Genomic DNA, 13,849 nt, shown 5'->3' with positions numbered 1-13,849 from the left:
CATAATGGTTTTAAAATAACACCTCAAACCAAGGCCCTGGCCCTGCCTCAGCTCCCCTCCTTTTTCCTTTGCTGCCTTCTGAAGGTGGTTATATGAGAGGTTATCTGAACCCCAAAAATGCTTGAATGCAGTTATATTAGAAGGCATGGTTTCAAAGAGAGGACACATAAAATAATTAAAAGCAATATTCAGTGCTCCACTTCAGAGAGCTCCTGTTTGAGCTCAGGAGGGATGAGAGGGAAAGTAGGGGATGCTTCCTGGAGAGCAAGTAAGGTGAATCAGGAGAGCAGCAGGGTAGGCTCAGGACAGGGGGGGAGGTAGGAAACTGGAGCAGATTGTGGCCAGTGAGAGACGTGGGTGGGGAAGGAGAAGCAGGTCTGTAGGTGGGGAAGCAGGAAAGCAAGGGGAGTGGGGCGGACAAGAGGATTTTGGAGAGCGGCTAGCCAGCTGGCACACACATAGCAGCTGCTGCTGTGTCAGCCTAGGAGAGTAGCTGCAGCTGCAGGCTGGCCATGAATAGCTGAGGAGCAGCGTGCCGGCTGGCTGCTGGAGGGACGGGGGGCAGCCGGGGAGCTGAAAAGGCAGAGGGAGGCTCTGAAAGGTTTTCTACGCAGGGGAACATGACAGCCCTTTGATTTCTGAGCTGTTTGTTCTCCAATTGTCCACTCCGGTGGATGATCAGCTCTCTAAAGAGATAAAATGGGGAGAGGGGGGAGGGAGAGAAACAGAAGAAAAACTTAGGTCCTAAATCAGGATCTGGGCTTTAACAGCGTATCCATAGCATGTGGTTGTCTGGATGTGTAGCTTTCATAGTTGTCAGCAGGGATCAAAATCACAGGGTGCTTACACTAAAGGAGAAATCGCTGCTTGGTTATTCTCATAGTTGCTTGAGCCACCACTGGAGGAGGACATGATCGCACCACTTGGCCATCTGCTCTGTGTACTGCACGTCACTGAGAGCACTCCATAGGCAATCCTGTGATAACTCCTACATGTCTGTGGGTGTACACACCCTTTGTGCTTCTACATGAGTGTGGCTGCACACATCCCATGCACTCTTCCACAGCCATAGGTGAATACACTGTGTTTGCTCTTCCACAGACAAGAGTGCACCCACCCCTCGAGCTCCTCAAGGCTGGGGGTGCTCTCACCCTCTATGCTTCTCTAGAGTCATAGCTGCACCCAAGCCATATGCTCCTTCACACTTGTGAGTGCATGAAACATGCATCCCAGTCCGTGTTCTCTTCCACGTCTGAATGCACCTTGTGTACTCTCAAATGGCTGTGAGCACTCCCAGCCAGCATAATCCTCGATGACTGAGTGCATACATCATGCATACTCGTCCACAGCTGTGGGTGATCCCATTCGGTGGACTGCTCCACAGCTGTGGGTAATCCCACCCTGTGCTCTCCTCTACAGCTGTGGGTGATCCCACCCTGTGCTCTCCTCCACAGCTGTGGGTGCATCGACTACCCAAATTCCTACGTTTCTGTGGTGCTCTCACCTCAAGTGCATCTCCTTGACTATGTGTTCCTCCAACTACACATGATCCTCTACACCTGTATGCGCATACACCCCGTACTGCCCGAGTGTGGATGCGTGTACCCTGCACACTCCCCCACGGCCAGGGGTGCGCCCACCCTTCACATTCCTCTACCAGCACGGCTGCACGTACCCCACGGGTGTTCCCCCAACACCGTGGGTGCTAGCACCCTGCACTCTCCTCCGTGGTAGCGCCTGCACACACATACCCCACTTAGACGTGGGTGTGGGCCCCTGTACCCCAAACGCTCCTCTGCGCGCTCTCCTGTCCCCCACCACCCCAGGGTTGCCGGACCCCCCGCTGCCGGTGGGGGCGGACAAGGCAGGGCAGAGCAGAGCACTGCAAGGCAAGGCGGGGGCTGCTGCCCGCCGCCCTTTAAGAGCCGCGGCGGGAGCGGCGCTGGCCCCACCCGCCGGCCGCGGGGCCGGGCCGTCCTCCTCATTAATATGAAGGCAGCGGCAGCAGCGGCGAATGGGTAATGAAGCTGTCACTCCGGCACCTACTTGTTGGGTGTCCGCGGAGCCGAGGCGCACAGAGGGCGAGCGGAGCCCGCGGGAGGGGAGCGGCGGCGGAGCGCTCCGGGCGGCCCCGCCGGCAGCCCATGCCCTGCGCCCCCCGGCGCGCTGCGGGCGGCTCCCCCGTCGCCCATGCCGCGAGCGGCCGCCGGTCCGTGGCCGGTGGGCTCGGCGGGCTCCTGTAAGGCGGCCGCGCGGAGCAGCAGGCATGCGGGGCTCCGGTCGGAGGAGCCGGGCCCCCGCGCTCGGCCTGGCGCTGCTCCTCGCCTCCTGCGTGCAGGTAGGGGGACACGGGGGGCTTCGCTCCCGGCCCGGCGGCGCGGCTCTCTTTCCTCGTTTCCCGCTCCGTAACCACCTTGCGCGAATCTTACATATATGTACATAATATTATATATATATAAAATGGGATTTATATGTATAATATAATATATATATGCTGCCGCGGCGGGGTTAAGCCTCTCGCCGGCGAAAGTTGGAGAGGGGGAAGCGGGGAGTGCCGCGCCGCAGCCCCGCACTCCCTGCGCTGCCCCCGGCCGCGGTGGAGTAACGAGTCTGTCTCCCCTTTGATTTTTATTTTTAGGTGTCCCGATCCACGGGCTATTTCGAGCTGCAGCTTAACTCGGTGAAGAATGTAAACGGCGAGTTGTTCAATGGGGAATGCTGCGATGGCATGAAAAGCCCCGAGAACCTGCGCTGTACCCGGGACGAGTGCGACACTTACGTGAAAGTCTGCCTCAAGGAATATCAGGCCAAGATCACTCCGGTCGGACCCTGCAACTACGGATTCGGATCTACCCCCGTTCTCGGTGGAAATATTTTCTATTTGAATACCAACAAATACTCCCATCAAGGCAGAACCCCCGAGACGGGCAGGATTGTTATTCCCTTCCAGTTTGCGTGGCCGGTAGGTTGATAATAGCGGTGGTGTTATCACCCTTTTTTGTTGTTGTTTTTCCTCCCCCTACCCCCTTCCACCTCCTCCCGTCGGTTCTGCAGCGGCTGCCCGCTCCCCCGTTAGAAAGCGGGGCGAGCTGCCGGTGCGCTTCCCGGGCGGGGCTGGTCTCCTCCCGACTCTGCGGGGCACGGCCGGCTAAGGGGGGTGCGGTGGGTGTGCGCTGCCTTCGCTCAGCGGAAGGGCGCAAGGGCTGCGGCAAGGGGCTGCCGGCGGCGGGGCGCTGGCGGGGACAGCCCGGGCGTGCGGGCACCGGGGTGCGGCTGCGGGAATGGTCGGCGGCTGCGGAGTGACTGCGTGACGGGCTCCCGTACAAGCTGTAGGTGCGGCTCGCAGCTGCTTGCGCGCGTAAAATTAGAGAGGAGGAACAAAAAAAAATACCAAACAAAAAAAATAGAGTAAAGCTACCGATAGTTAGAAGCCGCCCCCGAAAACCGAGACCCGACGGCAGCGGCGCACCCCGGGGCCGCGGAGCCCCCGCGCAGCTCAGGGCTGCCCCCGGTAGGGGGCGCTGCCGGGCGGCGCGGCGGCGCAGGTGGGGGCGCGGCGCGGGGCGCGTGCCGTGGCTCGCGAAGGGCGCGAGCTGCCGCCCCTCCTGGGGCGCGGGCGGGGCTGCTGGGTGGCGGCAGCGCGCGGCGGCTGTTGGCGGGAGGGCGGGAGCTCCCCCGCACCCCCCTTCGCACCCCCCTCACCTCCCGCACCCCTCTCACCCCCCGCCTCTGTCCTCACGCCCTGAGGCAGCTCCCGCACCCACCCCACAACCGAGCGCAGTCACCCCCCACACCTGTGTGGGGCCGAGCGCGGCGCTATACGCCTGCAGTGTGGCGAAGGGAGGATGGAGCTGAGCTGAGCTCCCACCCCCCCTCCCTCCCTCCAGGAGCACGAATCGAGAGTGAAGCTCCGAAACGGAGCCCTGGTCGGATCCTGTCAGAAACCGGATCCGTGCCTCGGCTGTGTTGCGGCGGGAGCTGTGGGCGTGTGCGTGCGAGACCCTGGCGCTTCTGTGACTCGATCCCTCAGCCCCCACCTCCCTGTGCACCTCCTGACCCCCGGGGCTCATCCGCAGGGGCTGCGGGTCAGCGCTCGTCCACGCCCCCGGGGGACGGGGAGCTTCCCCCTGCTTTCCGGGGCCGCAGGGTGCGGGGCGGGCTGGGGAGGGGCGGGCGGAGAAAAGGCCGGGCTCGGTGCCCGGCTGCAGGCAGGTAGGATCCTGCAGGGAGTTTCACAGCTGTTGCTTTCGGCCATTCCAAGTGGGCCACGGGGTGGGAGCTGGCAAGTTGCGAAGCGCTGAGGAATGGGGATGGTGCGGTGTCCTCGCTATGGAGGGAGATGAGTACTGGGAGCCCCGGTACCTGCGGGATCGTGTCTGGCACCTGGTGTCTAGCAGATGAAATGGCCCTCGCTGACCTCTTGAGATAGGTTTCTCGCAGGACCTTTGTTACTTGGAAAACTCCCGCTAGGAACCGTCAGGGACAAAACTCCTTGCTTGTTATTTTGTGCCAAAGGAAACGAGCCCACGGCTCTTTGCTGTCCATGCTGCCAGGGACCTTCCAAGCTGATGGACGGGTACCTCGGATTAAAAACTGGCCACAATTTGAAGTTGGGAATTTTACTGGAGTTAGGTTTTTATTTATTTATTTTAAATAGTACAGAGGTTAAATTTCTCTGCAGAAGCAATTAGATTCTGGGGTGTTTAGTCTTCCTTGGTCCTGTGGCCTGTTGGATGTAAGAAGATTCCTCTTAACAAATACAGTCAATGCCATAAAAAGCAGGGTGTTTGGAACTCCTCCCTTCTAAGATCAAAGGGAAGATTATTTCTCCCCTTTAGGTTGAATACAGGTTTAATGAAATAATGAACTCTTTAGTAGGATCGTTAACACCTCAAACTTCTTGTTATCTGCATAAGGAACTAAGGGTAACTTAACTCACACGTTTATTTTGCAAATTGCTACTTGAAATGAAGAGAATTTGATAATCCTTGCAGCGGAGGTTCCTAAGCCCAGCCTTTTTTGGTTTTTCTCTATTGGAACAAGCACATTCCTATCTTGCAGCTGCTGGGTATTGTTCTATGCTCATCAAGTCTTAAGAAGGGCCTGATTGACCTGCCTCTTGCAGGTAAATTACCACAATGTCTCTAGCATACAATACTGTGTCTGCTGCTGTTTCTCCTACCATTGGCTCCAGCATTTTAAAGGACTGAAAGTGGTTTGTTTTTTTTTTTCTCTCTTTTTGCAGCTGTTGCAAAACACCCTGTAATTCATTTAAACAGTGCCACTGCAGTTTAGTGGGTGGCTGGCTGATTTTTGGAAGGTTCACTGAATACTCTCTCTGCCCACCCTCAATTCTAAAAATAGGCTGTGGAGTAGTTGTACTGTTAAAAAACAGTCCCTGTATTGTAGGCTATGGATGCACTTATGGAAAGAAGTTCCTCCTGAGTGTTGCAGTTGTCTTCAACTGTGGACCTTCAGTCTGTTGATGGGGAATGTGGCATCTTTGTCGCAGTTGTATGCGAGACGGCAAGGAGAGGCTTAATTGTAATGTTAGTTTAGCATAAAGTTGTTTGTTTGTTTTTTTAATGGATTGAGTTTATGGGTTAGGTTTCAACTCCCTGGGGTAGATTCAATATTATTCTCAAATAATATTCTCTCTACTCAAGTTTGCAAACAAGAAACAACAATATGGATATTGTCTTGTCATAGGACTCTTTCCTTTGCAAAATAATGAAATTAACATTCTTTTATTAGCATGCTGGGAATGGTCAAGGCTAAAGAGTCAGAAAGTGTGTCCTTCACTTAAGAAATGAATTTGTCTTGGTGCTGACAGTGAGCAAATGACTTAATTCAGTAGTTTTATCTCAGCTTTTAGGACTGAGAAGTGCAACTCAAGTGGAAGGCAGCACTGGTATATGTTGACTTCTTACTAAACCTCACCTGAATAACTCCCTTACATAAGGAGTTCACTTACACACTTTCATGTTTAACTCCCCTCAAGGGAGGTTTTCTTAATGTCTGATATCGCAGTGTCCTGAGTGAGCAATAGCTTTAAGGCATGTAGTATTTTGAAAGGTGATTTTTTTTTGCCTGAGTTTTATTATACTGATTTTATTTTACCATGTAAAATAAAAAACCAAACTGTAAATTTTGCACAAGTGTCTCTTCTGTAAAGCTGTAGTACCAGAATTCAGTGATTTCCATTCCCTGATAGTGTCAGTTATCCGCAGTTATCCAGTTTCTTTGTTTTCCTTTTTTTTTTTTCTTTAATATCATTAGTATGATCCTTAATTTGCAAGAGGAGCTTGTGATATTGCCAAGAAGTTTTTAAAAATTGCTACCTTGGGATACATCATCCAAGAAATCTGGCAGTGGGAGAGGCTGAGGAACAGCTAGGACAATACAGCTGTCTTCTTCACCCACTTACCTTTTGTGGTTTTTTTCTGTGCCTCTTGGTGTAAAACTTCCAGCTTAATGCTTGTTTGAAATTGTTAAAAAAAAGATGCAATTAAATTTTAAGTGCAACTTAAAGACAGAAGAATTGAAGTAGCTTTGAGGAATTGATTCTGATCACTCGCACAGTTTAGGTTCATTAGTCTGACCACTTTTAGTTCTAGCACAAAGCTGTTTATTCAGACCAGAGCTTCAGAAATACCTTGCACTGCAACATTTATCAGCAACAAGTTAGTGGTAAAATTTTAGATTTGGGTTTAATGAAGGAAGGATTACTTTAAGGCTCTATTTCTAAAGATGGTGTTTTTAATGTTATAGCCATCCTGCTGCATGTGTTTGTGGAACCATTTTTCATTCTTCTTTTCAAGATGGCATGAAATGGAGTTGTCTGTGTGGTTTTTCCCTCCACCCTGTTCCTTCCCTCAGGGAACTGACAGCTTTTCCTGCACCATAAATATTGGTATGGCATCCATTATTTCAGTTAATTAGTCACATAGAGGAATTGTTCTGACTAGTCATGGATGTTGAAATTTTGTTACAGTATGCATCATTATCTTCCCTCAATCCCTCCATTTTTGAGATTCTGGTGTGATTGACAACCAGGGCAGTATGTTCTGAACTCCACAGGTGAACTTCAGAGTTCATGGCCTTGGGGATAAATAGAAGAAAACAGCAACTTAGCTTCTCCTTCCTTGGTGCTTAGCTAGGACTCCGTGTAACTGAAGGAATAGTAGAGGTTCCAGCAGCCCTCACAACTTGCTGGAGTAAGGGGTGCTTTCCACATTAGAATGTGGGTAACTAATTTACCATTTTTAAAGCAATTATATTTGTTTTTCTTATTTAGAGTGTGATTATAACACCTCTTCTGAAGTACTCAACTTTCAGGTAGATAAAAGTGCATGAAAGTATATAAATTTAATATCCAGGCTCTGTGGGTTTCATCCACATGCAGCCTTCATGTGAGTCTCATCCAAATGTCTGGAAGGATTCAGTCTTGATCTAAAACATACACAGGAGCATGAGCTGTCAAATATGTAAAGCTGTTGAGAGGATAACTTGGCTGCAGCAGTAAAGGTTGAATTTCTTAGAAAGCAAGTCCTCCCCACCCCTGCCAAAAGCTGAGCAGGAATATTTTACCTTATAGCTTTTATTACTGAATGGATAAAGCTTTCCATTTGGATCTTTTGGATCTTTTATTCTTCAGTATAGGACTCTGCATCAAGTCTCAGTCCTTATTTGAAAACCTGTCTATCTTACAAAGGTGGTTTGGTCCTGAAAGCCATCTGGCCTTCATTATCTGGGATCCTTGGTGCCTGTAGGGAACTAGAGAGTGTGACTGCAGGACATATGCTTTTGTGTTTTTGTTTGGCTAGTAGATCTATGGTTGGTCTACCTGCTGTTTTAACACAGCCATCACTCCTCTCTGATCAGGATCATGAGGCTTTGTAATGAAAACATCCTGGATTAGATTACTCCATGCTCCCTGATAGAGTAAAGGTACATTCTGTAAACTTGAATGACAACCCATCATGACAGATATGCTTAAATTGGGCAGTGGAAAGTTAGGCCATTTAATACTGAAAAAGGTGTTTCTACACAGCTGTACCAGAGGAACAGCATGTACACTTACGAAAAAGATCAGAGTCAAGTGACACACAGCAAGCTATACCTCTGAGTAGTTGTTCTTTGCTCCATTGAAGCTCCCTTTAAAAAAATAAGTGCATTCAAACACATGGTCCTGAGCAAGACCTTGTACCAAAATGTGGTATATGTGATTAGTGGTGGTTTTTACTGCACATCTATCACACCTCATTAGCAGAGGAAGTCAGCACCTGTGTTGTCTGCCATGTCTTGATGAAGTACATAAATGTTTTATGTTTTGTTTGCTAGAAGCTTAACCTTTTTTTCTCCAGTAGGATAGCTCTGCTGATAACACAAAGCTTGCTTTTTAGTTGTTGACCACTTCTCCCCCTTGCTTCCCTGCTGCTTGTTCACTGATTGTCTGGTTGGCTTGTGAGTAGACCTCAGGACTGCTGTGGTGGTAACTGGCATACTGAACTGTTTATTTTGATAGAATACTTCTAGTCCTTTTGCTCACAAAGCCTTCCCCTACCTTTTGCAATTCATGGACAGCAGTACTATGGATCAAAAAACGTTTCCTCAGTCTTGAAGGGAGTGTAGGTCAGGGAACTGTCTGCTTTCACCTGCTCAGTAGTGTATTGGCCATCCAACTTTTTTGATCAGAAATGAAAGGCTGACGTTGGAGAAGTGGTTTATTATATAAATAAGATCCCTTTAGTTTTAAGTAACACAAATGCAAAGAGCACCTTGCAACTTTTGTTATGCTCGCTCTTAGGAGATAACTAGGTGATGTTTTAGAGATTGACTTTAGCAATGCTGGGCAGTGACCACACCAGTTGACTTCAATAGCAGCTGCAGGTGTCACCTCTAAAAAAGACTCAAAGCCTTAATGGTGAGCACTTCAGAACCACTCTTTGAAAAAGGGATTTATTATTGGCATGGTGTGTGTGCCAGCAACTATTTGCAGCTTGCCCAGAATAGAAAGCCTAAAGACTTAAGTTTCATGTAACTATAGAAAATCTGTCTTCTAATTTTAAGCAGAAATGTTCTTTGCACTCTTAATCGGGCATACATTGATGTCATTAAATCAATAATTTCTTCTGTCTTTGAAATAAATATGCCTCAGAAGACAGTATCCTGGTAACTATTTAACCTTTCTGAGTGGTTTTTGAATGTCACAGAGATGGTCAGATAGTAAAGAACACTTCTATTTATACTCCTTGAAAGCTTCCTTAAATAAACACTTGCTTATTTATTAGAAACACTGAGGCTGAACTCAGAACTTACAAATAACCTTACCCCCCAGACACTGAGAGTGGTATGTTTAGATACCTCATCAACTTTCTCATCTTTATTCCAGAGGGTACTCCTGCCAGCCTATCAATGAAATGCTACACACTTAGCCCTGCAGCTGGCATGGACATTAAATCTTTGACTGAAAATGGAATTGGTATTAAAGTAGTCAGGTTTACACTAGAAGATGTGAGCTTGAGAAGAGGTGAGGTAGAAACACCACGACATGATGGGGGCTTCATATCACTGTCTTTGGGCTGTTGTCTGTTTTCTAAAAAGAAAAAAAGAAAAAAGAAAAGGCATCTGCATACAAAAGGTCTACTAAAGACATAACTACTTCTAGCTTTAATCTTAAAACAGTCAGTTTTATCTTTAACATAATTGGTTGGGGTAAAACTAATCTGTTATGTTTGTATCAGACTTGTGATGCTTGGCCTAATTGGGCAGTTCCCACTGTGTGGTAGACCTTCTGAGCCACCCTGTGAAGTTCAAGGAAATGTGTTGGTGTAGATGTTGAAGCTTTGCCTTTCAAAATCTACCTTCTGTGTCTGATGCTACTGTGTATTCTGTGCACAAGACCGGGCTGCTTTGAGCTACTGTTAGAGTTCACTGTTTGTCAGCACAAAAGCCGAAAAAAAAAAATTTAAACTTTTGTCAAAGAATTAATGTAAAACTGCTATCTTTTCTGCATGTAAAAATGCCAAAAATGGTTTAGTGTATTTTTATAATGTTTTGTCATTAATTGGTTACCACAAAGTTTTACTTCTATGAGAAGGATTGTATTTGAGATAGATGTGCAAGGTAACTGATTTTAAAATTTTCAAAATTTTAATATTGTGTTTGTGATCCAGTTGCTGTCTGGCCCCTCTTCTAAGCAACACCACTGAGTCACTCTGTGTAGGTGAGATGGGTGGAATTCATCCTTTCTGTGTAGCCTGACTCCTTTGCTTGTTATTCCTGTAGGTGTTGCTTTGTGTGAAAGCTGGCTCTGAAATACATGCTGTGAACATACTTTAGAAACAACTCTTAAGTTCATAAAGCAGCTATGATCGTTTTGTATACTTAGTCATCTACAGAAGCCTTAAATTACTGTGTGCCTGAAAGCTTCCCTCCCTCCTCTTCTGAAAACAGGGCCAATGTTTTGTCAACTCTAGGTCCTATTTGCCTGGCTTGCTCTAGAGCTCTCAGAGCTTTTCAGCCTACTGAAGACACCAAAAAGGGAGGCTCACTTTGCTGCTAGCTCCTTAATGCTTACCCAAAGGGCAGCTGCTACTGTTCCTTGTCAATAACTCCAGAATTTTCTTCCTCTTTAGCACTCACACACCTTGGGTGGGGCTTCTGCTTAGTGGGTGGCTAAAATTCATCAGTTTATGGCCAGAGATGACCACTGGCAGTACTGTCCACCATATCCAGTTGGTGATTGAGATGCATTTTCAGCTCTCATCCACAGGAGGTGGATGTCTGGTCTGACCACTTTCCTGTGCCACTGCCCCCCAGCACTGGGGAATGAACCAGTGTGGATGGCTCAGGCCATCTGTGCTAGGTTGTGTTGGGCACTTGCTGGACTTCTGACTCCCATGGAACTGTGGGACCCTCTTAGTGCTCTGCCTTCCCCTGCTGTACATCCAGGGAGAGAGCTGAATAGAGCTTTGTGGTGCCTCTCTTGTAGATAATCTTGAGTCAGGCAGGAATGGCCATCCCTGATTTAACCATAGACTTTTGGTGCCTTTGTTTACTCCATAAGGAAGATACTTCATATAAAACTTAATCTCTAAGACTGCTGTCTTAAGTGGATACTATATATTTATTGCTATTCTAGATGAGCAATAAGGCTAAACTAGCACTGAACCAGATGAGTTTATTTTTCAATTACTCTGATGTCTTTGGCTTTTTTTTTCTCTCCCTCTGATCTGAGTTTTGCTGAAAGATACTTGCTTTGAGAAATCCAGTGTGTGCAACACAGGAGATGTATTTCAGCATCACCATAGCTCTGTGAGATAAATGCTTGCTATTTCCCTTAAAGGTCTCTACTACTGCTTTTGATACTAAGCATTTTTCCTGCAATTATATTGAGAGTTTTTTGCTGCTACGAAATGTTATTTATAAAGTTGTGCTTTATCTTATGGCTGCTAATTAAGCTTCAAAATAAAGGTTATTTTTTAGTTGCAGTTAGCCTTTATTTTGTGGGGGACAGAACTTAAAAATTTATTAATTGCTGTTTCAGATACTAAAGTATAAAAAACATCTAACATGAAGGTCTTCTGAGAGCTCGTGCTGAAACACCTTGGAAGCTGATGGATTTTTATCTGTGGTTGAAATGGCTGTTTGCTCCTCAGTAGCAGTTAGAATGCTGTATTAGATGGAAGGGGCAAGGCATTTCAAGGCTAAATGACAGTCTTAGTCTTACTTGATTAGAGCTTGCAGAGGTTGCTAAGGAACAGCCTAATAGTCCTTGAGTAACCAATTGTATGCCCCTTGGACAGATGCACAGGTGCTCATTCTCTGAAGTTGGTTTCTTTTTTTTCTTTTTTTTTTTTTTTTTTAAATCTGAGATAAGACTGGAGTATTAGTACATAAACTGCAATCTGTTTACATCCTGCTTTGGGCTTGAAAGTCCTGATTATGTATATCTTGTTCCCAGCAGGATGTGCCCTGGTGTGTTTTCTTGAGTACATTGCTATTTAATTATTATTACACTTAAATGGTTCTTGCAGTGCCTCCTACTTCCACATAGTCCTTAGATTTCTAGTTTCTGTGTTCTACTGCTCTGAACATACTACCTTAAGTACCTTTGAGCATCTTAACATTCAAATTGGTTAAATTTTATATTTCTGGAGACTTTTAGTGTGTATGCAATATTAATACTGATGCAGTATCTACAGTTGGCAGTAAATGCTAGTTTTAAGTAGAGCTATTTTCCTTTCTCCTTCAGAAGCAGTTCTGTACATGCAGCTTGTATCCTATGAGCCATCAGTTAACCTAAAAACATGAAATAGGATTTGTTCAGTGATTTCTTTTTTTTTTTTATTTGCCTGAATATGTGTAATTCTTTTTATAGCATTGTAAAGTTGAAATATCTACCTTAAAACCAGTCTATGCTTTTAATGTTAAAGGTCTGGGATTCCATCTGGAGAACTTAAGTTCTAATTAAGGAGCTTGTTCATACTTGGAAGGCTTGACTGTAGTGTGATTTAAGCAGAAAGTTGAGAAAAATGTAAATTGCATAATTATTGAGCTACTCCAGTAAAGACTGAAGTAGAAATTTTTCAGGGAGTGCCATTTTTGGTACCATTTTCCTTTCTTTCTGTTGATTAAGGACACTGTTCTAGTAACTTATGCTGCTGCTTAATAGATTTTAGTGTCAGTTCCTTTATTTACACTGTGTAAAAAAAGTTTTTGTGCTTTTGATCAGTGAAATTGTGTTTCACTAACACAATTTTTCTGTATCACAAAATGGAGTTTTTACTGTAAATGCCTAGATATAATCAGCAAAGTCTAGAAGTCAGACATATTTACTTGGATTATTAAGAGCAAGCATAACCATCTGCTGCTCCTTACTAATGACAGGGGTTTTTTTACACAACAGTGAGCTGATAGCAGCTCCTGTGTTGGTTATAAGCTGTTGTTTAAACCATATCTTTATGTATAGGTCCCAGATGGTTTAGTGTTGTATTTGGCTGCTGGACACCTTTGTAAAACAGGGTTTTGTTTCCAAGATTGATTCAGACAGACCAATGCTTTCTTCTGTAAAAAGTCAAGGAAGGGAAGGAAGAGAAACTTGAAGTATTTGGTCTTGCATGCACACTTAGGATGTTGATTGTTAAGTGTTTTGTGCTCTTGCAGTGCCTTCTGATGTTTGATGCTAAGCTGTGATAACATCAGGGTTGTACAGTTTATAGTTTGTTGTCATTTTACATTGCCTCTTGCTCTGTAAGAGATGAAGGGCAAGGTGGTTGCTCAAACCTAACCAGTGGCGGTTCTTTAGAGGTTACCTTCCAGAATTGAAATTTATTTTTTTTAACACTGCATGTTCTGGGGCTTAAACTGTGGACTGTCAAAATGTAGTTGTCACAGGGCTTAGACAGAATAAACTGTTGCATATCAACAGATCTTCCCAAGCTGTTAATACCTGTTTCCAAATCACTGCAAATGTAAGGTATATAAAATAAGCTTCAGGTGGCAGAAAAAGATATTCTTGACTCATGGCAGCTAGCTATCAGTGGTAATTTGTTTGTCCCTGAGCCCTTAGATGGATTTCAGATTGGGTAGTCAGTGAAGTATCAGCCTGCTAAGGAGAAGACAAGAGTGGAAGAGTTTTTGGAAAATGAAGTACTAACAAAATTGAAAAGTATATTCACTAGTACACATTCTTACGAGTTCAGCTTTGGCCTGGTAAAATTAGTCTCCAGGCTTTTTAATGTTAGCTTATTTTATGTGGCTTCATTCTTTTCTCCATTGATGCTCATCCTTATGAAGAAATCTGCAATATTGGTACCCACCAGAGAAGTAGCTAGGGGTCAAG

At 46.0% G+C, this 13,849-nt stretch overlaps 1 protein-coding gene across 1 annotated transcript in view; it reads left to right on the top strand.

The window, feature by feature from the left end:
- The first annotated feature begins 2,014 nt into the window (after positions 1 to 2,014).
- The window catches only part of JAG2 (jagged canonical Notch ligand 2), a 68,790-nt gene continuing 56,955 nt past the window's right edge, over positions 2,015 to 13,849 (top strand). The window contains exons 1-2 of the mRNA XM_030452455.1: positions 2,015 to 2,338; positions 2,639 to 2,962. Coding sequence (XP_030308315.1) covers positions 2,015 to 2,338; positions 2,639 to 2,962 — 648 coding nt within the window. The remainder of the gene's footprint in view (positions 2,339 to 2,638; positions 2,963 to 13,849) is intronic.

The sequence above is a fragment of the Calypte anna genome, chromosome 5A (genome assembly GCF_003957555.1).
Source record: "Calypte anna isolate BGI_N300 chromosome 5A, bCalAnn1_v1.p, whole genome shotgun sequence".
Taxonomy (NCBI): domain Eukaryota; kingdom Metazoa; phylum Chordata; class Aves; order Apodiformes; family Trochilidae; genus Calypte; species Calypte anna.
The sequence above is the reverse complement of the archived record's forward strand: the minus strand, read 5'-3'. Positions and strand labels throughout refer to the sequence as shown.